The following is a 27,646-nucleotide window of genomic DNA, read 5'->3' as shown; positions in this document are numbered from 1 at the left end:
ATTTGGTTTGTGTCTCAGGCTGCTGGTTTCAAAATTGTCCTGTAAGCGTTTATTACCTCTGAGGCCAGGCATTTGAAAGGGACTGGCCTCCAGACCAAAGGAGGAATTTTTCAAGTAGGTCAGCTCTAAATGTAGTGAAATGACAAACAAGTAAGCAAACATGGGTGCAGCGGTTGTCCTGTGTGTCAGTGAAGTGGGGTGATTTTTTAAATATTGCTTGCAATTATTCAGCACCCAAAATTGGAGTCTGATTTTTTTCCAGACTGCCCTGATTTTTGACTGTGCATCTAAAGGATGTTGCATATTTTCTGAAGTGCTCAGCACCCAAATTTTGGATTGCATTTCTTCTATCTATAGGGTGCTGAACTCTCTCGGAGATTCTTCTGTTCCTTTGAATTGCCCTAAATGAAAGCAGAGCCCTTTTGGAAATCCATCTGCTTACTTAAGCCATGGATGAATGTTCTTTTCTGGCTCCAGCTGTGCCAGCTGAGGATGTTTCTTTTCCCACAGCTGTTTGTCTCCCCTCCCTGCTCCAGGCTATTCTGCACCATGGACATGCCAGCTAGGATGGTTGTGTGCTTGCTCCCTGGTCTCCTCCAGGCCAATGAAGTTCATTTGAATTAAACCATTTAAATAATCACTCTTTGCCAATCTGGCTTGTTGCTGAAATGATTGAAGGAGAAATGGTGCAAGGCAGTTTGGCTTTTCTGGAAGCACAGTAAACTCCAGCAAGGGTGGGATGGGGGCACGTGGCTGGAAGCAGCCTGGGGACAGTAATCTCTTCTGTAAGGTCAGCTGGTCCTGGAAGGGAACATCTGCTGGTGACTGTAGGTGCTTAAAATGGGAGTTGTTGAGTGCAAATGTACTTTGAAAAATCTGGATTTGATTAATGTTTTGTTTTGCTCTTTGTCCTCAAAGTTGATGACTACTGCTGAAAAACAAAACAAAAACAGAGGGCATTTCACTCCCCTCTCCCTGTTCCAGCTTGGTAGAATAGCTCTTTGTCTTCAAAGCTGTTTGTAATCCTAAATTCAATAGGTGCTTGCTCCCTCTCAGAGATGTGTACCCTCAGCTCCCATTGAAGTAGCTGAGTGTAGAAGGCACCAGTCCTTTATGCTGGTTTATTTCACAAATATTTGCCAAGGATCTGATGAATAATTAAATAGATTTTTCCAAAGAGTTTGAAGAAACCAGATAAGATTTTCTCTGGGAAAGCAAATGCCACTCAGAGAAATGTTAACTAGATATGTTAAAAGAAATTATTAATGCTGAGAAATGGGAAAATGTGTGGGTTTCTACTGCTCAGTGGATTCCTGTGGAAATAGTTTTCTATTCTGTTTATGCTTTCAGGCATCAGTCCTGCAAGCACTTATGCATATATTTAAGATTATGCTCACATATGGTCCTGTTGGGATCAATGAGGCTTCTTGTGTCAGAGAAGCTGAGGGTATTGATAAGTGTTTGCAGAATCGGGTCTGTAGTTCACACTTACTAACCTAAAATTCTTAGCTCAGCAGCGTTTCTCATTATATAAACATAACTTACATCTGTATTTATTTAGCTCTAACTTTTTATGTAGGCTACGAGCCATTTTCAGCCATAATTCATGTTATAGAATTTTTTTTTTCATCCTGCCAACAACCTAATTTAATAAACAAACCACTGTCATAATTTTTACTGAAATTTATAAGGAATGTATGAACTCTGTCTTTATTAATTAGCAGAAGGCATTACAAAGGGAAACTTCTTTCTGTTCAACTTTGTAATCTTTCCATTAAGTCTAGTCTTAAAAAAACAGTCCTATTTTTTTTTTCTTATATTCCTACTAAAGTAGCTGCCATATTTTTTTTCTTTTTTCCCCATTGCAGTCTTCTCAGTGCAGGCTTTTAGTTGTGGCAGTACTTAATTTCTCTTACATAAATGCCCTTATTCTCATGCACGGTGGTATCTCATTTTACCACAGCTGTCGTTCCCACTCCTACAACCTGAGGGATTCTGTTGGCAAAAAGCAACAAAAAAAGATAATTCTCTGCTTACGTAGCTGCACACACCTGAGTTACTGTGCTGATATTAAAAGTCAACATCTGCAAAATATCTCCATGTGTACATTTTGTGGGAAAGGTGATTTTTCTAATCTGCTTTCTCAGGCACCTCTCAAGCAAGCTCATAAAGCAACTGCTAGTAAATTCTTACTTTTGAATAGCAACCTTCACTCTGCAAAATTGCTCTCTTCCCAAAGGCTTGGTGGAGCCTTTCTTTTTTTTAACCTAAATCCTTCAGCCCAGCTCTCCAGGAATTCTCTGAACATGTGAGTCCAAGAAACAGGAAAAGAAATTTAAAAATCCAGTAACTGTTGTTATGATGATATTAGGTATCTAAAACAATTAAATAAATAAAAAGAAAGAAAAAGGCTTAATTCTATTGAATTTTGGACAAGACCCATTGGAACAGATAACAGTTTCCTCCACTAAAATAATTTTTTGCTTTCACTTTGAGTCACAAAATGTATTATATTTCTCCAGGTTTTGGAATTTTGATTTTGGATAGTATCAGAGGCAGTTTGTTTGCCTCTCTTCTCCCCAGCTTTTCTGCCTCCCTCGGGGAAGGACAGATTGACCTGAGCTGTATCCATGAGCAGGGAGATGGGAAGGGAACGTAGTCATGGCTTGTCTCTGGTTCATTGCTCTGGTGAGCAACTGCTCATCACAGGTTTGTAAAATCTGGGATCTGACTATAACATACCCTTGACCAAATGTATTCCTGTGCACTTTTCCAGACGTTTAACTTCTTAACATAAATACCTGATGGCAATAGAGATGAATGCCTGACTGTGAGGGCTGGGGAAAGGGGAGACAGGATGTAGAAAGCTGTGCTGGTTGTTGAGTTTAACTAGACAATATCCAGCTTATTTTTCCTTACAATCTTGTGTTTGCTGCTCTGAAACATGGAGTTACAGTTTATGTGACACCTAAAAGACACTTTGGGGGCCAAAAAGCTGGAAAGAAAGCTGCACCTTCCGAGCCACTCAGGAGCCTGGTGTCTCCACATTTGGGTTTCACCATCTCATTAGCAGGTAGTCTGGATTATTTTTGGGACATCCAACACATCTTTATTTATATCTTGCTTTTCAGACTTTTCACTCAGTAAAGTGAAGGGGTTTTTTTGTAGCTCTTTCTCTGAATATAACCAGGACCCCAGATCCTGGTTTTGTGTCCACACGCTGCCCCCTTGAAGCCAGTGGGTTAAGCAGCTAATCTTTCAAATAAATATATCTATCTTTTAAAAGTAATAGCTGGCAGAGGGCAATTATTATTTCATCCATCTCTGTGTGGTATAAATAGGGTAAGCCACAGTAATCTGTGGTTTTCAATAATTATCACTTTTTCATTCACAAATAGTTGGATCCTCACTGGTTTTATATTTATGGTAAACCAAAAAGCCGGTGTGGTTGACCTTTCCAAATTATATATATAGTAAGATGTATAGTCAAGAGCCAACAGGCCCCAACAGTAGGATATATTTCAGTTTGTAGTTCATCCTGGGGTGTCAATTTTAAAAGCAAAATCTTCCCAATGAAATTTAAGTGATGAACTTATGGAAGGGGAAGGTTCTGGCAGGGCTTGCAACAACTCTTTTCAAGTTTACCAGCAATAAATCCACTGCAAAGTTTCCAGTTAAAACTCTCATATCACTGCAAAGTAAAAATTCTTTTTCCTCCCAAAATCCTTTGAATGTCTTTACAAGACTGTAAAGCCAATTGCAGCATCAGTTTCTCTATTATTTTTCCTCGCTGGCAGAATGCAATGCCCTCGAAAAATGATAGTCCCTGAGACCCTGTCAGTTTGCATGCTCTAACACTTTATTATCTAATGATCTAATATGCAACAAGGCAAAGAGGGGGTGCTTATCACCCTGACAGGATGCCTAAGAGAAGTGACTAAATTACTTTATGTACCATTAGCACTAGCTGCCAGGGTGAACTCACTGTGAGCATTTATGCAAATATTCCTGAATACATTCAAGTGGCCTTGTCAGGAAGACGACTGACAAGCAGCTTAAATGCTTGGGGTTTTAAAGGGACAGTTTTATTTCTTTTTTCTTTTCCTTCCTCCTTCATGGGAGAGCACTGAAGAATTAAGTGATGGTGAGGTTTGCTGACTGTTTGGTTCTGAGTCAGCTCAACAGCAGCAGCAGATGAAAGGTGCAGGGTAGAAATAGACACAAAAGATTAGATGTGATATCAGAGTGTGCAGGTGGAAGTGGAGATAACCAGGATTTCCAAAGCAACATCCTGCTGTTATTTTAATATGAAATATCCATAAATCTCTGTGTGTTTATATCTAAAATAAGTCATTATGTAGCAAAACCATTACTGGTGGTTACCTTAAACTGGGAAGGATAGTGCAAGGCTGGGTTATTTGATCACTCTATTGTGGTACCTGAGACAGCCAAGCTTTTACAATGTTGTTTTAGCTCATGACAGCATTGAGTGACTCCAACCATTTGTCTGCAGGTGCAAAACCTCCTACAAGAAATAAAAAGCAGTAGTGGCTGTGCCTCAGCTGCACATGACAGTAGATCCTCTTGTCAGCAGTGGGGCATTAAAAGAGTTTTTCTTGCCAATCCTGCCCATCCTGGGCCATTTAAGAGATCACAGTTGCTACACAGAGATTTTCCTCAGATTTGAAAGCAAATTTGAAAGCACTGTTACTGCACAGAGAGTCCTCAGATTTGAAAGCAAAAATGATTTCTAGGCTGTGCCTTAGTGAATTAGGTGTTTTCTCTTTCGTTTATTTAAAAAAGGAAAAATTTCCCTCACCTTATAAATGATTTTGAGAGGATAATATTTAAAATAAAGCTTTGAGACTAACTGCCCTTAGGTCTCATTTCTAGTCTGCCTGTAACAGAATTGTTGAGGACAGACATTGAATACCATTAATTCAGTTGCACGTGGTGGGTGATTCCTGAAAGATGCTCAGAAATCTGACTTAGTGACCTCCTTCTTGGGCCCTGAGTGGCTCTGGCACAACTCTAACCACTAAATTTTGGGCAGTGGGTAGAGTTGTGAAGAGGATGACCGGATCAGCTCCATTTTAACCATTTTATCCCTCAATTCCTTGGTGGTGCCTGTCTCTGTGCTAGTTGATGAAATTGTCACTCCAAGCCGAATACTGACTGAAGCAAAAATGTTAACAAGTTGAGACGGGTTAATCTTCAAAACTTGATATATTTTAGTTAGTATAGGTTCATGTTGTTCATCTAAGTTAGGGACTATTGCATTAAAAGAATGGCCAGGTTTAAACAAAGAAATATTAAAGTTTGACTTGCTTCATCCATGGTTGGAAGCACCTGTTACAGTTTAGTGCTGAGCTTAAGAATGTTTTTGTGATTATATGAAAACTATAAACACACAAGCTTTTTCTGCATCATATCATTCCATATAGAGAAATGCAGTGGGCTTGATTTATTATTTAGAAGGGAAATATTGAAAAAAAATATTAGGATCCTACCACTCTACTTGAGGGGATCTTGTATGTTATTCTGAGTTATGTCTGCTTTCTAATTTATTTTCTATGAGAGAGGAATACCTTGGGTTGTTGGACATTTCTATGCATACACAGGGGAAAAAAAATGTGACTTTCAGAGCATTGCACAACATGGATAGTAATAACAGTAAGTGAGCCTTGATATACTGAAGGATTGCAAAACTTCAAGCTGGAAATAATTTTCTTTATTTTTGCCAAGTTGTCTTTTTCATATCGGTTCCTTCATAAATGCAGTGACTCATAAATTCAGGCAATTTTTAACATAATGGCTTGTTATGTGTTCTTGGAGTTTGACCTCACTGAGTGTATAATATTAACCTTTTCGCTGCCCTGTGGAGTTATTCTGTTTCACAAAATGGGGGAATGGTTGGGGCTGGAAGGGACCTCTAGAGATCATCCAGTCCAACCCCTTCTAAAGCAGGTTTGCCTGGAGCAGGCTGCACAGGATCACCTCCAACCAGGTTTTGAACATCTCCAGGGAAGGAGACTCCACGACCTCTCTGGGCAGTCTGGTCCACTGCTCTGTTACCCTCAAAACAAAGGGTTTTTTCTCATAATCAGATGGAATTTCTAATTCAAGTGAGAACACCAGGGCTGGATTAGTTCAGAATGTGAACTTGGGTGGAGTTGGAGCATCTGTCCCTCCGAAGAGACAAAACATGGCCAGAGAGTTAAGAAGCTTTACTTGAGAGAATTGATAGATAAAGGCTCGTGATGATCTTAGCAAGGTTTTAACTCTGGGAGGCAGTGAAGTAAGCCTCCAGTACTGTGTCAAGTTCTCTGTTGCCCAAAAAATGTATGGCAGCTCAGGGAGAGGTTAAGGTGTGAGTAATTCCTCACATGGTTGAGGATGAAGTTCACTGATGGGTGCTTTGCAGGATGTCAGGCTGGATGATCAAAATGGTCTTTTCAGGAGTGAAATGTTGGGATCCATCAGATCAGGAAAACATGGCAGAGCTAGGATTTGTACAGCTCCAATTTAGGCAACCAAGACTGAGTTAACTAAATTGTGCCGTACTGAATTTTGCTGATGTCTTTTTTTTTTAATCCTCACCAGAGCAGAGTCGCTGTTTGCAGGCCCAGATCCCTTATTCCTCCTTGGATGTTACTGAGAATTGCACAAGAACTGGGTGGGTGGGTAGGTGGAGCTGCCCTTCTCACAGCCAGTCACACCAAACAAAAAGCAGAAAATCTTTTGTTTCTATTTGTCTGGGTCATAAATCATCCATTATGGAGAGGTACTCAAAAGCTTGGAAATATCTGGCTGCAGCAATTCCGATCTTTCAAAATTTATTTTTAGTCTGAGGCTAAATGAAAACAAGATTTAAACAATGAAAATGGATTTTTAATGGCTAGTTTAGGCAAGGAGATTCCAGAATTTAAGTTCTGCCATTAAAGTGTAGCTATTGCATGAAGTTGGAGGTTTGAGCTTGTGGTTTTTTTTTTTGGTTTTTAAACATTATTGTGTAACATATATGTGTTAACACTTCTGCAGGAGACTTAGGAGATACCATTTGAGGTATTCTAGTCATTAATGAAAGGATTGCTGTTACATAATGTCCATGGAAATATCTTCTGAAAAGGCAAATTTGAATACTCCAATTGCCACAGTTAGAAAGGATTTTCCCTTGACAGTCACTTATCAGAGATTTAGGGTCGTGTTTAATTGAGAAAGGAAAATTGGGAATGGGAAACACCTCGATTTTACAAAGACAAGATGTGTCAGTTTCTACCCATGAGCAACTGCCCTTTATGTTTTTCAACTAATTAACTAAATAAATAAATAGAATAAATAAAATGCCCCCAAACAGCCCTTCCCTGCCAATATCTAAGGGATGTCAAGCTGTGATATTTTGTTACCCTCTATTGTTATGAGGATGTCACAAATTCATGAAAAAATAGTACCTGGATGAAGACAGAGAGCATTTTGTGAATTTCCCTGAGGAGCTTTCAGAACTGTGCTCCCAAAATTGCAAAAAGAAGCAAACGTGAGGAAAACTGCCATTGAATCTTGGTACAGATTTGCACAGAAAAAACTCTTTTGTTACAGCAGACCCAAAAGGGAGGAAAGTTCAGATGGAAATTCTCCAACCACCATAAGTGTTGGCTCTTATTTGGAGAGCTTGACCAACCCTTTGCTGCAGGTTTGAGATCTCTCTCCAGACCTCAGAGGAACTGGAACACAGTCATGCAAGTAGAAAAAGCTTAACTCCCCTGTTCGGCAGAAACTTCACAGGTACCAGAACAGGGGAACATTCAGCTGCTCTCAAATAGGAAATGAATATTCATAGATTATGAGTATTGATTACATTTTATTTTGCTTTGCTGGCCACTGTGTCACAAATACAAAGGCATCCTAGGGGAGAAGAATGACTTTAGAATTGGAGAAATGTTTGAGAAACACTCCACTGTGGCAGTGAAGTTTTGCCAGGCGTTGTTTTTCCAACCTTCCAAAATGGGCACACCAGGAAGTGACAAAACATCATGTTATTGTAGTATGATTAATATTATTTCTGAACAAATTTCTCTAATTTATCTTTTTCATTATGAGAAATGATTTATTGGTGTTATGGTGGGAAAAGAGACTTTTTTGACTCCGTTCCCCTGCTGTTTTGAGCAAATTTCAAAGGAAAATAATTTTGTGAATTGTGCTTGGGAAGTTGAAGGCCAAGAATTAGTGATTTTTTGAGAATTCATCTGGATGTTATAAGATGTCAGATTTTCAAAGAAAATGGTGTTCACAGCAGTTTGCAGATATCTGGACACTTATGTTTCATGTTGAGCACCCCAGTATTTAAATACCCCAAAGCAATCAGTGGTTATAAAAGGTCTTTGCTCCCATGAAATTTATGTCCAAAGCTGTGAATCAACTCAGTGACAACAATCTCAGGATTAAATGTTTGGTTAGGTGAAAATTTTCCACAAGACTGTCATTTAGAATATTCAGTTTAGAAAACTTCACAAATAATGAACTCATCTTGTCACTGAACTGAGAGAGGATTGGTGTGAGCATTCAAGTCTCTGTCTGCCAAGTGTTTCCCCAGAAAAATGAGTATTTGACAAGGCTCCTCCACATGCAAGGAAATGAGTTAATAGCATAAACCAGGACACTGATGCAGAAAATGGAGCCCACCAGGGTGGGATGTTTGGAGTTATTATTCTAATCTGGTTTGCTATTTGAAAGTTATTAATGTTTAGTAGCAAAGAATAAAAAATAAGCTACTAATAATTAATATTGGAATGAAGAAAGGCTTTGTGTTTGGCCCAGATCCAGAGTACAAGATTTTTGGGAGTGTATGGCATTGCAAAAAGTGTACTTTCATTAAAGCTAGTAGTAGAACTTCATAAAGTGGTTTTTAAAATCTTAGCCCAGACTGTTTGCTGAGTATAACCAGAAAGCTTTGTGTGTCACAATTAGTCCTTTCTGCTTTCCACCTTCATTCCATGAATTTATAGTTCTCTTTGTGACAAAACAAATCCTTAGCGTGAAAGTGACTGTAATATAAGCAGTGCTGGTTTGTGACCTCACTGAGCAAAGCGAATGGGCTTAGGAAGTTTATTAAAAAGATCAAGAATAAAGTTTCATGAAAAACTTGTCTGAAATTTAGAAGTTTAAGGTTATTTCTCAAAAGTAATTAAAACATTTAGATGTGTAAATTATGGTACAGTGGCCACAGTGAAATGCTTAAAGAGATACTGCCCTTCATGATGTGGATATTTAGGGTTTTCTAAACTTCTGATCCATTTTTTGTGAGACAAGTGGCCATCCAAGAGTATAGATATCCCAGAGGAATTTTTTGGGGGGAATTCTTGGACCTAAAGCCAAACTCGTAAAGCACCAAGGTGCCTAAAGCTGCAGGTAGGTGTTTAGTGGGATTCTTACAAGTCTGGCTACAGAATTTGTATCTGTCTGTGAGGAACTTTGTAAATTCCATTAGTTGCTTACTGAAATCATTGGATTGGTTGATGCTTCCAAAAATCTGGTCCCGGGTGCTGCAGGAACCTGTGTGCTGTTTGCTGTACTACCCTTGAAGTGCCTGTTAGCACTGGGAGTGTAAGGAAGTTCAGAATTAATTATGTTTGGTTAATACCATATCATTATGGGTTTGTAGCAGCTTTCTCAGAGGTTCAGTATCTATCCCATGAAAAAGCAAAGTGCTTTTCCCACAGAGGTCCCTCCTGAGTTGTGAAATGGCAGTGGAGTGCTGGATCTTTCCCCACTGCTGGAGGCTGAACAGACAGCTCGTGTTGCTGTTCCCTGAAAACCTGGGCTTGCATATGGAATTCATAGGTTTGGTGTTACCTGATCCATGCCCAGAGGGAAGGCCAGCACTCGGAGCAAATTCTGCCTGACCACAGCACTGCTCATCTTTCCAGCCGCAGCGTTAGTGCATGGGTTGGGGTTTGAGGTCACAGCACTTTCCTGCAGGACGTTCAGGTGAGAGCATTGCTCAACTCCCTGGGCTCTTTGAGGAGAAGAAGAGGGGTGAAAGAAATGTTTCTGACCATGTTTGGCTTTCTGAGACACTGAAAGGTAAAGCTACTGTGATTAGGCGCCCTTTGGGGAAAATTTCTCTTTTCTGGGATTGCGACCCTGAAGGTGACAATGAGTGCTGCCTCCTGCTTCAGCCCTGAGCCTGAGCAGAGGTGCCTGCAGGAAAGCCCAGAGTCAGGTGCCTGCTCAATATCAGTTGCCAAATATTTTTTATGAGGTTGCTTCTGGCTGCTCCCAACCTATGCTATCGTCCTGCTGAGATCCCTTGGTACTTTCCTGAGCCAGCACGGAACTCCCTGGGTCTCCAGGCTTGCAGAGGTGTCTTCCCATTTCTGCTTATTGTATAGCAGAGAGAGGATCCTAATTTAGGCAGGCTGACTCACCCAGCCAGAGCTGGAGTCTGACGTTTGACAGGCTGCAATGCCTGAGGTAGGTGGTCTGAATGGAGCCCTAAATAAATAAATAAAAACCTAGCATGACTTTATCAGAGACATTGAAAGAACAACTTCTCTAAGCATTTGTAGGCTCGAGTCCAAAGTATTCACTCCGATTTTCAGCGTGCTGGTTTTATGTGGTGTCGTTGCTGGACAGATACTATGAACTATAAATATAATTTTATGCTTATGTTTTTGCAAGTAAAGCCTAAATGGCTGGGAAGGGGTGCCTGACCCTGCACTTGGAGCAGCACAAAGAACAGAGGAAGGAACAGTCTGAGAGACACAGCAGAGACAAGGAGGTCTCAGTCTGTGCAATGCAGTCATGGCTGCTGCTTGAAATGCAGTGCAGGTTATGTTGCCTCCATCTCTATCCCACTGCCATCACAAACAGGGGCTGAGGATTATATTGCATTGCTGAATCTAATAACAATAATAAAAATATTATTATTACTATTGTTATTAATAGTATAGTAATATTATAACAATAATATTAATTAATTTGTGTATCCACCCTTTCCATCCCAGGTACTCATTAGTTTTCTGAGTATTTCTGGCCAGAACACAAATGTGGCTAAACCCTCTGATCACTGGGATGTTTTTCCTGCAGAAGAGCCAGATTCCCTACCTTTCCCCTTGGCCCAGGGCCTGAAAACCCGAGGCCATGCATTGGACCTTGGTCCCTCCATTGGCAGCTCTACGTAACCTGTCAGAGACGGCCTGAACACAATTTTTGCACATGATGAATACGGATCTTTGCTGCATCTGGCAGGCTGCAGCAATGAATGCAGGAGACTGTCATTAATAGATAATAAAAGCAGAAAGAAACATTAATGGGAATAAGCTTTGCTTTTGCTGGGACTGATGATTACTTTTTTGTTCTTGGGCTGTGACTAGATTGAGCTGCAAAGAGCAGCTACCAGTGCTGTGTGCACGCATGTGTTTTGTTGCTGGTTGTTTTTTAATCTGAAATATTTAACCATGACATCTTCAAAGTGCGACTGTGTCATACATCCTCATACACTAATAGATTTCAAAGATGAAGAGCCTTGCTGTTTTATGTTTAGTCATGCCTTCATCTATAAATTTATGGCAGTATTATGGTTTAATGAATTGAACAAGTCCCAGAACAACAACAAAAACGCTCTTTTGTTTGAATTTAGATATAGCGCGCTTTGTTCTTCAAACCAGTAATAAAACCAATATGTTTCTTTAGTGGTAAACTTCGGGGTAACTTCATCTCACATTACTAATGAAGCACTTGGGGAGCTGTGTGTGCACATGTACACATGTGTGTGTGTGTGGTAAACGGGTGCTTTCAGTCGTGGTGTTGGACCTAGGCTGAGCATTCGTATTCCGATAGCAATAGGCAAACCTCCCAGAACAGATGGAGCAGAGTTCAGCACAAAGGTTTAATCCTATCAGGATGATTCCTGTATGGCCATCTGGATAATCCGGTGCACAAATTCAGTGCCTGTTAAAAGTACAACGTAGGCCAAGATTAGCGTCACAGATTTTCCACTAGACTTGTTCATATTTGACTTTATGATTCTCAGACTCCAGAAAATTGCATTAGAGAGCCTGTGATTTGTGAGAGAAATCAGATGAGGAATAAGAACTCTTAGAGTACTTGAATTTCCCTTGAAGAAGCTGGATTGCAGGCACTCCCTGTCCCTGGCAGAATTGCTTTGTGTTTCTGCACGGGTTGTTCTTGTTTCTGAAAGATGATTACTGTGAGCTCTCTGTTGCGGGCAGACTTTCTCAATTCTGCTGAACAAAGAGACCCCAGCTAAAAATTAATATTAGTTGGATCTTGTTTTTATCAGGAAAATAAATTCTTTGTTTCCTGTAGAATTCATCTCAGGTGAATTTCTGATTGTTACGCTGTGTAATGTAGTGGGGGGTGTTAGTTTGAGGGATATGGGGTTTTGGTTTTTTTCTTTGTGATAGGGAAAATAAAAATGTAATTGATACTAGTATTTAGTCTGGCAGTGAGAATTTAGATTTAGATTGAACTCTTTGTTTCATATAGAATAGTTTCTGTGTATCACTAACTGAACCTTGCCAGTGTGGCCATAATGTACCAGTGGGTGTTGGAGCATCAAGGCTCAGCCTGTTGTGCTCTGGATGCTGAGCCTGTTGCACCTTACAGGGTTTTGTCTGGTCCTGTGTTCTGACTCTAGGGAGATGTACTATAAGGGATTTACTGTTTTGTTAAGGTACTGAAGGAAAATGGAAATGAGTAAACAGGACCATTCGGTGGTAAAACAAACTAGGAATTTTGAAATTGTACCCACCTGCCCTTCTGTTGGGTTGGGGTTCAGCAAAGCAGTAAAGCACAGTGTTAACATTTAGCAAATATAAAATTCTTTGTTCATGAAGGACCAGACCAGTCAGTTAAGTATGTTTTGGAGTATCAGAACTATGCAGAGATGTTTGTTTTGACAAACTTTTAGGCCTGATTTATAGTACACATTTTGGGCTTCCATTTGCAAGGTTGCCTCCATCCTCACCCAGAAATTGCATCAGTACAACTATTTTTAAACTTCAGTGCACTAAACCAGATGCAGTCTCCTTTCTGGACATGCCTATTGTTTTAAAAGTAGTCATAGTGACTTAGCTGGGCTCCATAACTTCTTAAGGGAAGTTCATGGTAGAAAGCCATTGAAATTGCAATGGGAAAGGCAGATAAGATTTTTTTTTCACTGTTTAATTAACAAAATTTTGGAGCCCATACTCAGATACATCAATCCCATCCATGTGTCACACCTCAGTGCCCTACATGGTGTTTATTGCCTTTGGCTTTCACACACTGTTAGTGTTCCTCTGCAAGTGACACCATGGGGTGGAGGAAGGGCTGAAGGAATAGAGGTGCAATAATTTGGGGGCTCATGGTAAAACATTTATCTCACTTGGGGATCCCTGGGGGAGCACAGCAGTCACTGCTTTGGTGTTGAGGGCTGAGCAAACCGGTCCCCAGTTGTGGAGCTGGAGGTGATGCCAAGGTTTGAAAGGCCCTGTGCAATATTCTTGGATGTCTGGTTTTCCTCCTGACCCAGTCTGTGCATCTCTGAGCACCTGAGCTGCTCAAAAGCACAGGGAGTGCTGAAGCTGAGGGGCAAGCACAAGTTTGGCAATGTTTGGCCAAAGCACCTGCAGCAGTTTCTTCATGGCTGACTCAAAATGAAAGTCTTGCAATTAAGGGGCAAAAATAATGAATGCAAAAATTAGAGCTTAAAGCCAGCCCAAAATTTCCTAGGAATAAAAAAATCAGGGTAGCACATAAAAAAAAAATTGGCAATAAAGTCGTTAGGCTTCTTGAAATATATCTATTTAGAGAGAGTGCAGATATCTTTTGCAAGAATAATACATGTATTGTTTATATATATATATATTAATGTTTAGGTTCAACCTGTATATTTAATTTAACATAATTTTAAGTGGGTTTGTAACATTGCATTTTTCTTGGAGAATTTATTATTTGCCAAACAGACATGACAGACCTTTCTTTGGAGTCAAGTTTTACTGACTTGCAGGGAGATACTGAGGACTCTGACTGTTTTATTAATTTTTGGAAAGTAGGAGGCAGCTCCTAAAGTAAAATAAAAACATAACCCAAATAAATAAGGAAACTCACAGAACTTCCTCTGTGATGTGAAAGGGTTTAAGAGAATGAATGAAAATACATTTCCTGCAATCATACAGAGATAACTAAATTATTATTTTATGGAAATATTGTAAGTAAAATACGGAGAAGATTTTTTTTTTTTGTAACAGGTCTCTCATTATTCTGGACTGCCTCCTTTTTCCATGCAGTCATTTTTCAGGCACTGATCAACAACTGAGAGCTTTGGAAATCATTAAGGAAAGAGAAACACAGAGGACTCCATGAAATGTAACTTTGCTAGCTGAGGCATCAGCAAGGATAAAAGAGAAACACTGGCTTAAGTATTGATTGTAGGTGGAATATTATCCCAGGTAATTTACATTTTCATTTCCCATTAATGGGAACCGTGCATCCAAAACGTTCGGCAGAAAATCACAGCCAAGACCTTTAATTTCACTACTGGAAAACAGAAAAAATGCAACCTTCCTTCCCTTCCCTTCCCCCATCCTGGAGGGATTGCACGGCGCGTGTATTTTTGGTTCAGTGATTTCACCCAGTGCAGATGTCATGAAGGACCGGGAGGAGGTTGCCATTTTTGGCAGGGTGCTGTAATCTTTAAGGCTTGCATATGCTAAAGCCCCCAAATGTCGAGGAGCTGGGAAGGGGGAGCAGGGCATCACATCCTCGTGCCTGTGTCGCACAAAGCTGCAGGAGTTATCTGCTCCAGGGGGAAACCTCTGCTGCCCTGTTTCCTGCACAGCAGCTGCTCATTGTCAGCAGAGAATGGGACACGGAGCCGGCTCGAGACGCAAAAGGAAGGCAGGAAGATCATCACTTCACCCAGATAAGCAGCAAACACATTGTTTAGCTTAAGAGTGAAGATTTAATGCTCCAGTAAAATACATAAAAGCTCTGCCACATTCCCTTTCCCTGAAATGTCCTTTGGGCTGATCCTGAGGACTTTTCCCCATCCAGGCTGATTTCATAATCTTCAGTTGCTTTCAGCTGTCTATACTGGATGCCAGCCCCAGCAATGCCCCACAAACCAGCCTGGAATGGCACCACTGCCTGGGCAGACAGAATTTTTAGGATTCACCCTTTCAGCTTGCTCAGAGTAGTGAGCAGCCTGACAATTCCCACTTCTCAGGAAATAGGATATTATATAGGGGAAAACAAAACCACCCAAAACCCAAACAATCCCCCTCCCCAATCAATAAAACAGCCCAGCTCAACCCCTCAAAAAATATTTGGTTTATTCTTTTAAATTGGAAAAAGGTCCCAGAACTGGTGCTGAGTCCTGAGGCCAAGGTGTTGGCATTGCTGTGTTGGCTGTGGTCCTTGTGTGAGGCTGGATGAGCCCTGCCCTGCACAGAGGGGTCCACACGTGACCCAAGGCTGCTGTGAAATGGGAGCCCCAGTTCTGTACCCACTGCCCAGCTCTTGGGAGCTTTTCCCAGGGCCCAGCTATCTTAAAAACGGAGTTCCTTATCCTGCAGCTTCTTCAGCGGGATTTTTAAGCACTTACTTGAGTGGTTTGTTGAATCACAACTTCCATAAGTTATGGTTTTGAGTGCTTAAAACTGATTTGTGTTGATATTCTGAAAAGTCAGTCGTTTGGTGAAAGCATTTAACGGGTTGCAGGATCAGACCCATAAACTGTGGGTTAATCTGTGGCTCATTTATTTATTTAGCCTGGAATTAAATTTTACCCAAGGAAAAAAAAAGGAAAATTAAATTAAATTCCAGGTATTTTCAGTACTTCCTCTAAGATGAGACATAAATTCCCTGTTCCTCTTAATTCCCAGTTTTAACTGCCTTTATGCAACTCTCCTTGCGTGTCACGATACTCTTAGAGAGAAGAAAAATAAAAGCATGTGCCCTATCATTTAAACTCCTGTTGTGATGCAGCAACTGTTGTCAGAGCCTCATCTATGGAATAATAGAGGATGAAACCACACTTCATGATAAAAACTGCAGGCAAGGTCATTCTTACAGTCACCAGCACAAACTGGATATTAATCATAGAGCAAATACATTTCAGAAGCTAAATAGGAGCAGTCCCAGAGCCCTGCTGATAGCTGTGCATCCCACTAATTCACCTCAGTGAACATTTACCTCTAAGCTCAATTAACCCTTATTCCAAGGCCACCCATAAACTTTGTGGTAAATATGTTTTTTTCCCTCTGGCCTCTGTTTTCTATCAGTGGAACAGATCATTTCTGTTGGGGGATAAAAAGCTATCTCTGTTTAGAAATGCAGGTCCCTAATTAAGGGTATGAAACGTCCAGTGTGTGTTTGTGAGGGGCTGGAGTTGGTAGATTATTGATTCTGTAAATTCAGATGCTCCTGAGGCTGTCTGTTATTTCTTCTGTCCTCAGGTGCTGTTTGAGGCAGGTAGAAATGCTCAGGAGGCAGGTGGGTGGTGGTGTGGGGGAGAGGAATTTCCTCCTGCAATTGCCTGCACACAAGTTAGTTGCTAAACATGTACAAGAAGCTAAGAGGAGACGTTGTTGCTGTTGTTTAGTTATTATTATTGTTATTATTATTATTGTTATTAGTATTATTAGTACTGTTATTATTCTCCCTGCCAAGCATTGTTCTGAGGCAAATTGGAAATGTGGTAATTAGGCCCTGACTGGTAGTGTAGTACTTGTGTCCTGAGTCAAAGTTCAACGCCCTGAAATGAAATTTAAACCAATTAATCTGTTAGATTTTTATCGCTTGTCCGTGTTTTCTCAGCAATTCCCTCAGCACGTGGCCTTTGATCAACTCTCATACAAAAGCTAAAATGTGTGCCTGCTGCTAGCAAGATGGGGCTGACATTAACATGGCACTCATAAAACAATCAGAGCAGTGAAGCCCTCAAACAGACAGGGCAGAGTAATATTTAATAAAAGCGCACACATAATCTTCAGAATTAGCATTTTGTGCCTTGCAGTACCTTTGGGAGAAGAGCTTTTATTTGTGGAGTGATCATTATTATAACAAAGAAGAGCTACCTAATAATTTCCACTTTAACTCTGCAATATGCCACGAGCGTTTCTGAACCATTATGCTAAACTGTGGCGGGGTAATCATTTTATTGTCACAGTTTGAGGGAAGAAGAATCCCTGTGTATCAGTAGCTGAGAAGTGTGGGAACACAGGAACACACCGGCACACGCAGCACACAACAAAAACTTTTCCTTTTTTTGCTCCCCGTGTGCTGGAGTGGGTACCTGCCATCCTTTGTGTGGGAGGTGATAAGATTCTAACAATGTGTACATTGAGAAAAATGAAGATTTCATAAGAACGTTGTTTTCCTTGGAGCCATTTAGGTTTTTGCTCATAAATCCTAAAAATTTATTGATAGATCCCTTAGCTTTGAAGTCAGTGGTAGGATTCCCAATGGCCTCAGTAAGTTTGGGATTGCAGAACCTCCTCTGCCACCTCTGTCTGTGAGCCTCGGGCGCAGCACGGTGGGACCTGTCACGGGTGGGCTCTGACTTGCCCTGGTGTTGTGCAAAGAAGGAGAGCAGCTCAAGGCTCCCAACCCTTAGCCCATTTCAGCAGGTGGAGGATGTGGCCACATCACCTTCAGCCAGGAGCTGCAGGGTCCTGCTGCAGCTGGAGGGAGATGTTTGGTTTATCCTCAGCCCAGCTCTTCCGAGAAAACACAATGAATGTGACACACTCACACCAAAGAGTCTGAAAATCCTGTCTGATAGCTGGGCCACTAAACTCTTTAGTTTTTATTGCTGTTGGCTTCCAGCTGTTCCTTCAACAGCAACAAGCAGAAAGTTCATATATGTAGGAATGAGCAATTACTCTTTTTTTTTTTTTTTTTTTTTTTTTTTTAATAATTCCTCCCTGGACTTAAAGTCTGTGCATGTTATCAATCATGTACACTTCACTGCCTTTACTAGGATCGGTGTAAAGTCCTTCGCTGTATTTTGTTACCAGGGAAGCTTCAGACTTGGACTAAAAACTCTTTTTCTACAGAAAAAGCTAAATTTTATGTAACTTTTTTTTCTATTTGTTTTAAAAACACCATTTCAGAAATTATGCCTTGGAGTTACAGAAGGGCATGAGAACTGATAATATTTTGAAACAAAACATTTTGTTTTTCTTGGAGGTATTGAAAAAAGTTAATTCTAGGTAGAGGTTCTGGAACTTGGCATTCTAAAAAAAAAAAAAAAAAAAAAAGTTTCTATATTTTGGTTTGTCTTCTGACCAAAACAAAATGTAGAAAAATCAAGGCCTCCAGTGAAAAGATTATTCTGCCTAGCTCTGTTTTCCTAGGGTTGCACAGAAGTAAACACCTTCCAGACAGTGCTTTGCAAGTTGCCAAGTGATTAAGAGCAGAAGTATGAAGAGCTGAGGGCCTGAGCTGGCCAGACATTTGTAGCAGGGGCATAAATAGAGCTGAGGTCATCGCCTTGCCCCCTCCCAGTGCTACCTGTGCTGATGCTGCCAACAGGAGCCAGTTCCATCCTCCTTGGTGCTCCAAGCAAAGGGCCTGGGAAGGGCAAAGTTTGAGACAGACCATTGTCCTGAATGCCACTGGTTATTGCAAATATGTCATTGTATAAACATGGTTTGTGCCCTCAAAAACAGGTAGCAGTCTGGATGCCTCTCTCAGCACGTCTTCCTTGGGATGCAGCCCTTCAGGGCCACTTCCCTGGCTGGGCAGCACCTCCTGCAGCCCTTCCAACCTCTACAGGCACTTGCACTTTAAAGTAAGGGGAGTTGTGTGGGGAAAGTTGGGGAGTCCCTCTGGTTTTTGTGACATGGGAAAATAATGAAATCTTTTGGGAAGGCACAGTGCTCTTGCTCCATCTCAGGTTGGGCCTGCAAAAGGCATCATCCTGCCCTGGTGATTAAACCACCAAGTCCTGACTTTTTATCCTCAGAGGAGATGTTCTGGGCTATTGCCAGCAGGTTTGATGAGGCACTGATTCAGCACAATTTCTACATATTTAAATAAAGTGACATGTGCTGTTGGTCACAGTGGCTTTGCAGGTGAGAGTGTCCCAGTGAAGAACTGACAACCCCAGCTCAGCACAGAGCCCTGAGTGTCTGCCTCAATCCCCCTGGCTCCATGGATGGGACTTGGCACGTGTTTGATATGAAGCAAATACATTTATAAAATATTAGAATCAAATACATGAGGCAGCACAGACAGGGCAGCAACTTGAACCTCTGAGTGCAACGAAGGGAGCACAAAGAACATCACAACATAAATAGCAAGAACTTTTTTGTGGGGTCCTGTAACTGCACAAGAGTATCTTGCATTCCCTTTAAAGATAACTTGAATCTATAATTTTCAATTGTAGAGTCATTTATGTTGGAAAAAAACCTCTAAGATTGAGTCCAACTGTAACCCAGGCACTGCCAAGCCCACCACTGAACCATGGCCCCAAGTGCCACATCTACATGGCTTTTAAATACCTCCAGGGATGGTGACTTCCCTGGGCAGCCTCTTCCAGTGCTTGACAACCCTTTCAGCAAAGCCTGCATATGTTTTCTGTTAATGCTTATGGTCTCAAATAGTTTTTATTCACTGGTATTTAGGAAAAAAATGTTGCTTGTAGTCTTTAAGAAAAGTAGCTCATTCTCTGACACATGGGAAACTGATTATCTCTGGGTTTTATTGTAGGGGGTATGTGTCCACAATCAACTGGGAATACTGGAAAGGGTGTGATTTGGAAGTGATTTTAAATTTTATTTATGTAAAAGTTTGATTCTGTGAAAGGGCTAGATGGCATTTTGAAAAGCTGCTTTCACTGGAAATCTGTTGGTGTGAGCTTGGCTGAAGGAAAAGCATTTGCTTTTGGACATCTCAGTGGTTTTTATGCACAGTTTTATGCAAGTAATTTGAATCCAAATTAAACATATTGAAGTTACTTCTGTGTGTGCGCTACGTTTTCATGACGGTAATGTCAGGATGTTTCTTTTGTTAGCTCATGTAAAAGTTAATGGCTGTACTCTGCCAAGTTTGGAGTAGGGTAATGATTTTTTTTTTTTTCTGCCTGTTTGTGTTTTTGCCTGGAGCTGGCATCCCCATCAGCTTAAGTAGTGGAAAAGTTTGTCCTGACACTTGCAACCTTTTGTAGGTAGGGCTGGGGTCTGTTTGCTCCCCATCTGTGCCTGCCACCACCAGTGGTGTGAGGCTGGGGTAGTGCTCACAGAAACACTGCTCAGGGTGACTCAGCTGCTCCCTTCCCAGCTCCCTCCTGCTTCCCAGCTCCCTTCCCAGCTCCCTCCTGCTTCCCAGCTCCCTTCCCAGCTCCCCACCCACCCACCCTGCCCAGGGGCTGGGGGAAGGAGCTTCCCAGCAGCCACACTGGCTCTTGCAATCAGCTCCAACCAACCAGAACTTACTGAGGAATCATAAAGATGCACTGGGTCTCTTTAGCACTTTATGTCTGGAGCATTTTGAATTAGGCTTCTGTGAATGAATTAATTTCCTGTCTTTACAATTAGAAGAATTTAGGACAGGGGCTGTGCCTCATTAAGTAACTCACTATGCTGCCACACTGAGTAACTCATGAGGGTAAGGGTTTTATCCTGGATGGTGCTAACACATAGTGGCTTTAATATCCCCATCTTCATAGTAAGTCCTTACCTGAGGAAGTGCCTGAGTGCTCTTCCTTGAGTACATCATCAGATAATCAAAGTTTCAAACCGAATTAACAGCTCAATCAGCCTTTCCATCAAGTAGCAATTCACAGCCAAATGCCACCAACCCTAAAACTGGGCAGCGGCACCCATTCCTGAGTTTGCAGCGCAGCCTCTTCCCTCTGGCTTCACATCTACAGGAAAGAATCATTCTTTCCAGCACTGAGGTTGGCTGGTGGAGTGATGCTGCTCCTTGAACCTGTTTTCCATGAGTAATGAAATTGTTGAGGTGCCTGCTTTACTTAAAATGTTATCTAATGTTACCAGTGCCGTATTCTCACCTCATGCAAGGAAAAGTTGGTAGCATCTAGGGTGAAATTGCTTCTTTCCATCAACCTGTGTGACCACTCTGAGGCTCCACAGTAGAGAGTTGCCCAGGGCTTGCTGACTATTTTTACAGTAAGTTATTTCTGTTGCTTCAGCACTGTTAAATTCCAAGGTGCCCCTGTGCTGCAGAGGAGGAGAATCAATGTGTTAATGTTTATAGTGCCCCAGCCCACCAATATTTGAGCTGCTTCTGCTTACAAAGTCTTAAACCAGAAGCTCTTAGTCCAAGATTTGAACAGCACTTGAGTTTTTGACATCCTCTCAGAGGCTCTGAGTAGATACAATGCCAAGAAAGTGGCTGTGAGACTCCATGGATATAGCAAAATGTGTTGCACACACATCTTGTTTATCCCGTAGATGCAATACAACTGGAATGACTGGATGGAAGCTGTGGCTTTGGTTGTGGGGTGTTGTTTTTTTTTGGAGTAGCCAAAGCATTAATCAGGGCAGGATGGTTTAATACTGGACAACCTGGATCTGATTGCAGAACAGTTAGAGAAATGCTGAGGGTTACACCCTTTTTTATTTTGCCAATATTTTCCATAATGTTTATGGGAGTTTCCTTGGTGAGTTTGGGTTCTGATGGATAATAAAGCAAGCTTACTGGAGATTGTTTTATTAACTTAAGTCTTGTGCATTTCATATACAATAACAAAAGGGATGCTGATTTCCAATTGGTCTCTACCCCTCATGCTGTGATTTTTTTTGTTAATGTAGAATTAAAAAAAAAAATTAATGCAGATAATAAAACCAAACAGAAATTAATTAAGGAAAAAAATGCTTCCAAAGATAGAATTTGAGGTCATGCATATGTACTATAAAGAACATGATTGCTGAAATCTTTGTGTTAGTAAGGGGGGGAAATGAAAGCTCCTTTTATTTTATTTTTCTCACGTCTTCTATCATTAAAATCCAGTTCTAACAGCAGAATACTTCTCTTTTTCATGTGTGTTGAAAAGCAGCTACACCATGTATCAAAGCCATCAGTCCAAGTGAAGGATGGACTACAGGAGGTGCCACTGTCATCATCATAGGAGACAATTTCTTTGATGGGTTACAGGTCATATTCGGCACCATGCTGGTTTGGAGTGAGGTAGGTGTTGTCTCATAGCTAATGTCTCACAGCTTTGTCTCCTTGTAGCCAGCCTGTCCTTTCTCTGGGCCACATGCTAAATCAGCAACAAATGTCGACACACGAATCCTTGCCTCGCTCAGTTTTATGAAAATAATTAGTCAAATTTACCTGTGGCAGGAACCCATTATAGCCAGGGGGATTTGCATCTTGTGCTGGCCCAGAATTTAGCTCAGTGGGTTTTATTCCAAGGAAAGGGGAGAATAAAGGCCTGTGTGAATAATTCTGTGTTTAGCACTGCAATAGCTAAGGGCCCACAGGATAGAAACATTTAGGTGATCCCACTTTCCAGGGAAACTGGCTGCTGGTAGCTGCAGCTCAATCAGGTGGAGATTGCAGAATTCAGCACCTCTGAACAGCATATCCCTAAAGCCTGGATACTTGGTGTAAATATTATTTTCATAGCAGCAAACAAATGCACCACGTTGTATCCACAGTGGACTCCTCATACCTAGCAGGGGCCCCTGTAGTTTCACAGGAACCTTTTCCTTGTTTCTTATCCTTTTTGTTTTTTTTTTTTTTTTTTTTTTTTTTTTTTTTTTTTTTTGCTGTTGTTATTCCTCCCAGCTCCTTAAATTCTGTCTTTTCCCAGCACATAATTAATTGTGGAACCTGACATCCCCAAAAACCTGTGAAAAGTTAAAACCCAGGCAGCATCACCCCAAAGGCCATGACCAGGGTTGTAGAAACCATGGCAGAGTTCCCCCACTGGCACAGGGAGACAGCTCCAAGGAAAGGTTTATATTTTGAAATTAGGCTTTCCAAAAGCATTTTTGAGGTTTAATAAGAAATTGTAATTTTCATTATTTTAATACTGAAAAAAACCCCAGCCTCCCTGAAATATCTGTGCAACACTTCCCAATGATGAGAGGACCTTCTGATGCTTTACCTTACATCCTGTAAATCTTAAATCAACACCACAGCTTAATTTATATCCAGCACATTCCCCCTACTGATTCAATTGCACATATGGCAGCATTTTTTCCATGTGAAGAGTATTCTCTAATGCCCTTCACTATTCTCTCTCTCTCTCTCTCATCCTTCCACTTGAGGACAAGTGTGGATGAAAGGGCATTCCAGAGAAGAAGAGATAGTAAATGAACCCTATTCTGAAGCCCTTATGTGATCATGAAAGTGCCCCCTGGGCCCAGTGTAAGCATTTTGTGTGTTAGTATTGAAGCCATTATGGCTGCAGACGTTTAACAGGAAAGGTGAAGGGGCTGGGAGGAAACTGCTCTGATTCTGGTGCTGCAGAATTGGATCTTTCATTATAAATCTTGACTCTATTTATTAGTGGAAGCCATTAATTGTCAATTTCTAATCTCAGGAGACTGAGTGCTGGTCAAAACATTGTTGCTGATGGTTGCAAGGCCTTGTCATGGAATTAATAATGTTAGAGGGGCTCCAGACCGAAGCCAGTCTGTTGTGTGGAATGCTGCAATGGGCTGCAACTCTTTCACTGCCTCCCTCTTACAGAACTGCTTCTCATTTCATAGCCTATGAGAGCAGTCAAAATCATATAGGAGAAAAGAACATTCTTTCTAAAAGAAGCAGACAAACACGGTAAACAAGTGCAGAAATGCATGAGCTGAGTGATCCCTAAATAATAGTGATCTATAAATAATTCAAATTACACATACAAGCCACCTATGAAGTACAAAATAAGTTCTTTCATTTGCCTTCCCATTTCTAAAAATGTCTAAGGAATTTTCAGTACCCAAGAAGAATATTTTTGTTTTACTTTAATAGAGTATAAAATTGAACTGTCAAACCTCTGAATCTGAGTCCGTTACAGAACTGGAGCAGGCTCATCCTGAGTTGCCAGTAAGGCCCAGTTATGAGCAAACTTGGCCAAGTTATTTTGTCATTGAATTCTGGACAAATTTTAAAGTTCATCTTGATGTTTCATGGATCCAAACAAAACATAATTTTAACTGGGTTTCAGAAAAACCCAAACAAAACCAGATAGGCAGAGACCAAAGAAAAAGAATGAGTCTTGCAGAGCATTTTCATGTGGATTTTTCCACCTTCAGTTTCAGCTATAATTGCAGGTGGTTTGGGGGATGAAGTCTAATATTGAAATTAAGCATCATTTTGCTACAGACTTTGCATGGGACCTTGGGCAAATCGTATAATCTACTTAAAGTTCAATTCCCTTTCTCTAAAACAGTAATAAGATTAGTCACCTTCTTTGGAGAGGTGCTGTGAAGGTAATTATCATAAAGGTCCTATATTACTCAGACTTTATTATAGCAAAATCCATGTCAATACCTGAGCTGCATGGATATTTAAAATATAAATCCTACCCTAATTCAGAAGTAAAGTTAAGAGTCAAAAAACCCCAAACAACTTCCTTTTAAGAGAGAATTTGTTGCTGTCAAGCAGCATGTTATAAATAATTTGAAATGTAAATAATATATTTTTAATTTATTTTACATGTATTCAAGTTTTGTAATTGAAATATTTATATGCTTGAAATGGAGTTGACTGTGTTAAAAAAGGAGGTTTGAAATGGTTTCTGAAACACATATTTATTATTTAAACATATATTTTAGCTGTAAACACTCTAACATAATTGCAACCTTTCTCAGCCAGGGAGAACTAAATAAAAACTTAATTTGTCACATTAATTTTGAGCAGAAATGCAGATACCCTAAGCCAGTAGGTTCAATTAATCCTTACCTCCCATATTACTTTAGAAAAATGACTTTAAAAGCCCTTGGTATTTTTAGAATACAGCAGAATGGGCTGTCTAATGCCTTTTTTTTTTTTTTCCAAGGGACTTTCGTAACCGCCAAACAAACAGCACTGGTCTATCGTGTGCACATGCTGGGTGTGCTCAGAGCCTCCCAGCAAACATTCCGTGTGCCAGACAGGCTCTGCTGCCTGTCTGTGCCGTGCACACACACACAGAGCTGGAATTTGGGGCGTTTCACCCGGGTTCTGGGTCCCTGCGTGGTCACAAATATTCCACATTGGTGCTGCTGATAAGAACCTTTCCTTGTTTCTCTCTCCGTCGGGTGCTGAGACTCTGAGAGTCGACTTGCAGGGCAAATACATGATTGTGAAGACAAAATTAGTTTCTTATAAATATTCCACAATATTTGCTTAAAATGAACTATTTCTTCAAACATTTTCCTGCCAAGAACATTCCTGCAGCTGTACAGAGTCAGCTGGAAACAACTTCTTTTTCTTTTATATTAAGAAAAGATGAAGCACTGAAACATCTTTTTTTTTTTTTTTACCTTTGTACAGCACAAAAACAGAGGACGATTTTTTTGGTTTGGTGGCTTTTTTGTGTTTGTTTTTTTGGTTTTTTTTTTGTTTTGTTTTTTTTTTTTTTTACTGCTGCTGAATCAAATTCTGTGACACAGTTTGTTATTTTGCTTTTTATGTTTGTTATTGATTTTGGAAGTCTCAGGCTTTGAGTGCTTATTTTGGACCTCTGACTCATTTTTAAAAAATGAGTAGGCACCCTCTTTTTGCAAACCAAGGCTTATTAAGCAGCATCTGGATGCCCAGAATTGAGGCATGCAAAGACATTGGTTGTTTTTTTAAAATATAGGTACCCTAAGGGTTCTGTTCTCACTGAAAGCTGTCATTACCTTCAGTTGGTGGGATTTTTCTTCATTCCTGTTCTAATGGTCCTCTTCACACAGAGTCAAAGTCAAATTTATGACTGATTGTCACCATTTCCCTAACCACAAACCAGAGCTCAAGCATGCAAAAATAAACTAGTGACTCAGATTAATGACATCTCCTTATAAAATGTCACTTTTAAAAAAAGAAAGTAACCTGGCACTCTGAAGAGTGTGAAATGATGCTGTATCACACAAGAATGCCTAGAATATATTAGCAAACCACAGAAAGAGGCTTGTTGTACACACTCAGCCCCAATGTGTTTTGGATTTTGAAGGCCAGGCACCACCCACCATTCAAAAGATCCGTAACTCAGGTTTTAGTGCAACCCACTGCATGTCCCAGCTGACATGTAAGAATTTATACCAAACAGCAAATGCAGTTGCTAAGTATCAGGCCAAATCACTTGGAAATCCCTTGGGAGAAAGGTTCAGTTACTAATTTTATGTCCTGCTCCATTTCTTAATTTGCTAAATGCTGGAATGGAGGAGGAAGATGGATCTGGGATTTTGGCTGCTGGGTTCATGTCCAAATCATAGTTTAATGCCTTGCTCAAGATTTACATTTAAAAAATAAATTGAGAAAGGGGCATAACTCATATTTAGGGATTCTTGGTTCTTGGCATGTTGTTGTTTTGGTGTCTGTTCATCCACCAAGAGTTCCCAGCTGAGGTGAAGATGCGCAACTGGCCCTGCTGGGTCACACAGGGAGCTCACCTACCTCAGGGTCTTGTGTTTGTCACTGGGCAAGGACAGATGCCTAAAAACAACAGGGTGAACATGTCACAATGCTTCCCCAAAAGTCTTTACCACTCTCCAGCTCTTTGGGGCTCAGAGGCATCCAGAAATGGTGTCTTTACTTTTAATATCCCTGGATGGTAATAGCTCACCTCTTCCAGATGCTTTGCATGTAAATATGAGGCAGATTGTGCCCTGGGGAAGGAACAGGCTATGTCAGTGTGAAAAGAGAAAAGGTGGAGTAGGTTCCCAACATCAGGCCCCAGGTTGACAGTGTAGACAGGAAAACATCCCATAATCCTGGAGTTATGGAAGGCAGGGGCAAATCTGCTTTTGCTGTGGATGGGCTTGGACTGCCCAGAGATGTACAGCACCAACTGGGTCACTTGGATTGCAAACCAGAGTCAGGACAATTTGGAGAGCTGCTCCCAGTCCATAGCAGACCCTGGCAGAGCTGTGGAACCAGAATCTGAGACCCAAGATGGGAGATTTCCATGTGCAAAGGAACATTTTTTGTCCCTTAAAGCCAATCTCCTGCTATGACAGCAATCTAGGGAACTCGTGGTGTGTAACCAAGCTGGCCAGTGCCCTCTGTGTGCAGGGGACCTGAAGGCTGACCCAGAACAAAGGCCCAGCACCAAATCCCTGCCAGTGGTCAATGACAGATGTGATGGAGAAAAAGCAAAAGGCACATGTATTCTCCTGGTATACCTCCCAAGATTTAGTTGTAGGGAAAAGAGGAATAAAATACATCCTAAGTGTCCTAAACCATAGGACTTCAGACATAATGTTCACCCTTTGGGAATGTGTGGGCGACATTATTGTATATTTGTGGTTTTAAACACAGTTAAACTTATTTACTTCAGAGCACAAAGGAAAACCAAACTGTTTGTGGAGAACAAACCAGGAAACTTGCTTAACTCTCCCCAGCTCTCTGTAACAATGGACCATAAATAGGTCAGACGTTTCTTGGGAACCAGGGAAGATGAGTATTGGAAAATGCCACAAATTATGTTTAAAGAACATTAAAGTGGTGACAGACCAGTAAATGCTGGGAAATTCAAAGATAC

The 27,646-nt window shown here is 40.8% G+C and overlaps 1 protein-coding gene across 5 annotated transcripts in view; it reads left to right on the top strand.

Annotated features, from left to right (window-relative positions):
- EBF1 (EBF transcription factor 1) overlaps nt 1-27,646 on the top strand; it is a 269,259-nt gene that overhangs the window by 177,668 nt on the left and 63,945 nt on the right. For 3 of the 5 annotated variants that reach the window (XM_041482006.1, XM_041482010.1, XM_041482009.1), the window contains exon 9: nt 22,028-22,161. In XM_041482006.1, coding sequence (XP_041337940.1) covers nt 22,028-22,161 — 134 coding nt within the window. The remainder of the gene's footprint in view (nt 1-22,027; nt 22,162-27,646) is intronic. The other 2 variants (XM_041482008.1, XM_041482007.1) reach the window with 1 other exon arrangement.

This window comes from Pyrgilauda ruficollis, unplaced genomic scaffold (genome assembly GCF_017590135.1).
Source record: "Pyrgilauda ruficollis isolate IOZ18807 unplaced genomic scaffold, ASM1759013v1 scaffold57, whole genome shotgun sequence".
NCBI lineage: Eukaryota > Metazoa > Chordata > Aves > Passeriformes > Passeridae > Pyrgilauda > Pyrgilauda ruficollis.
Note: the sequence above shows the minus strand (reverse complement) of the source record. Positions and strands in the feature narration are given on the sequence as shown.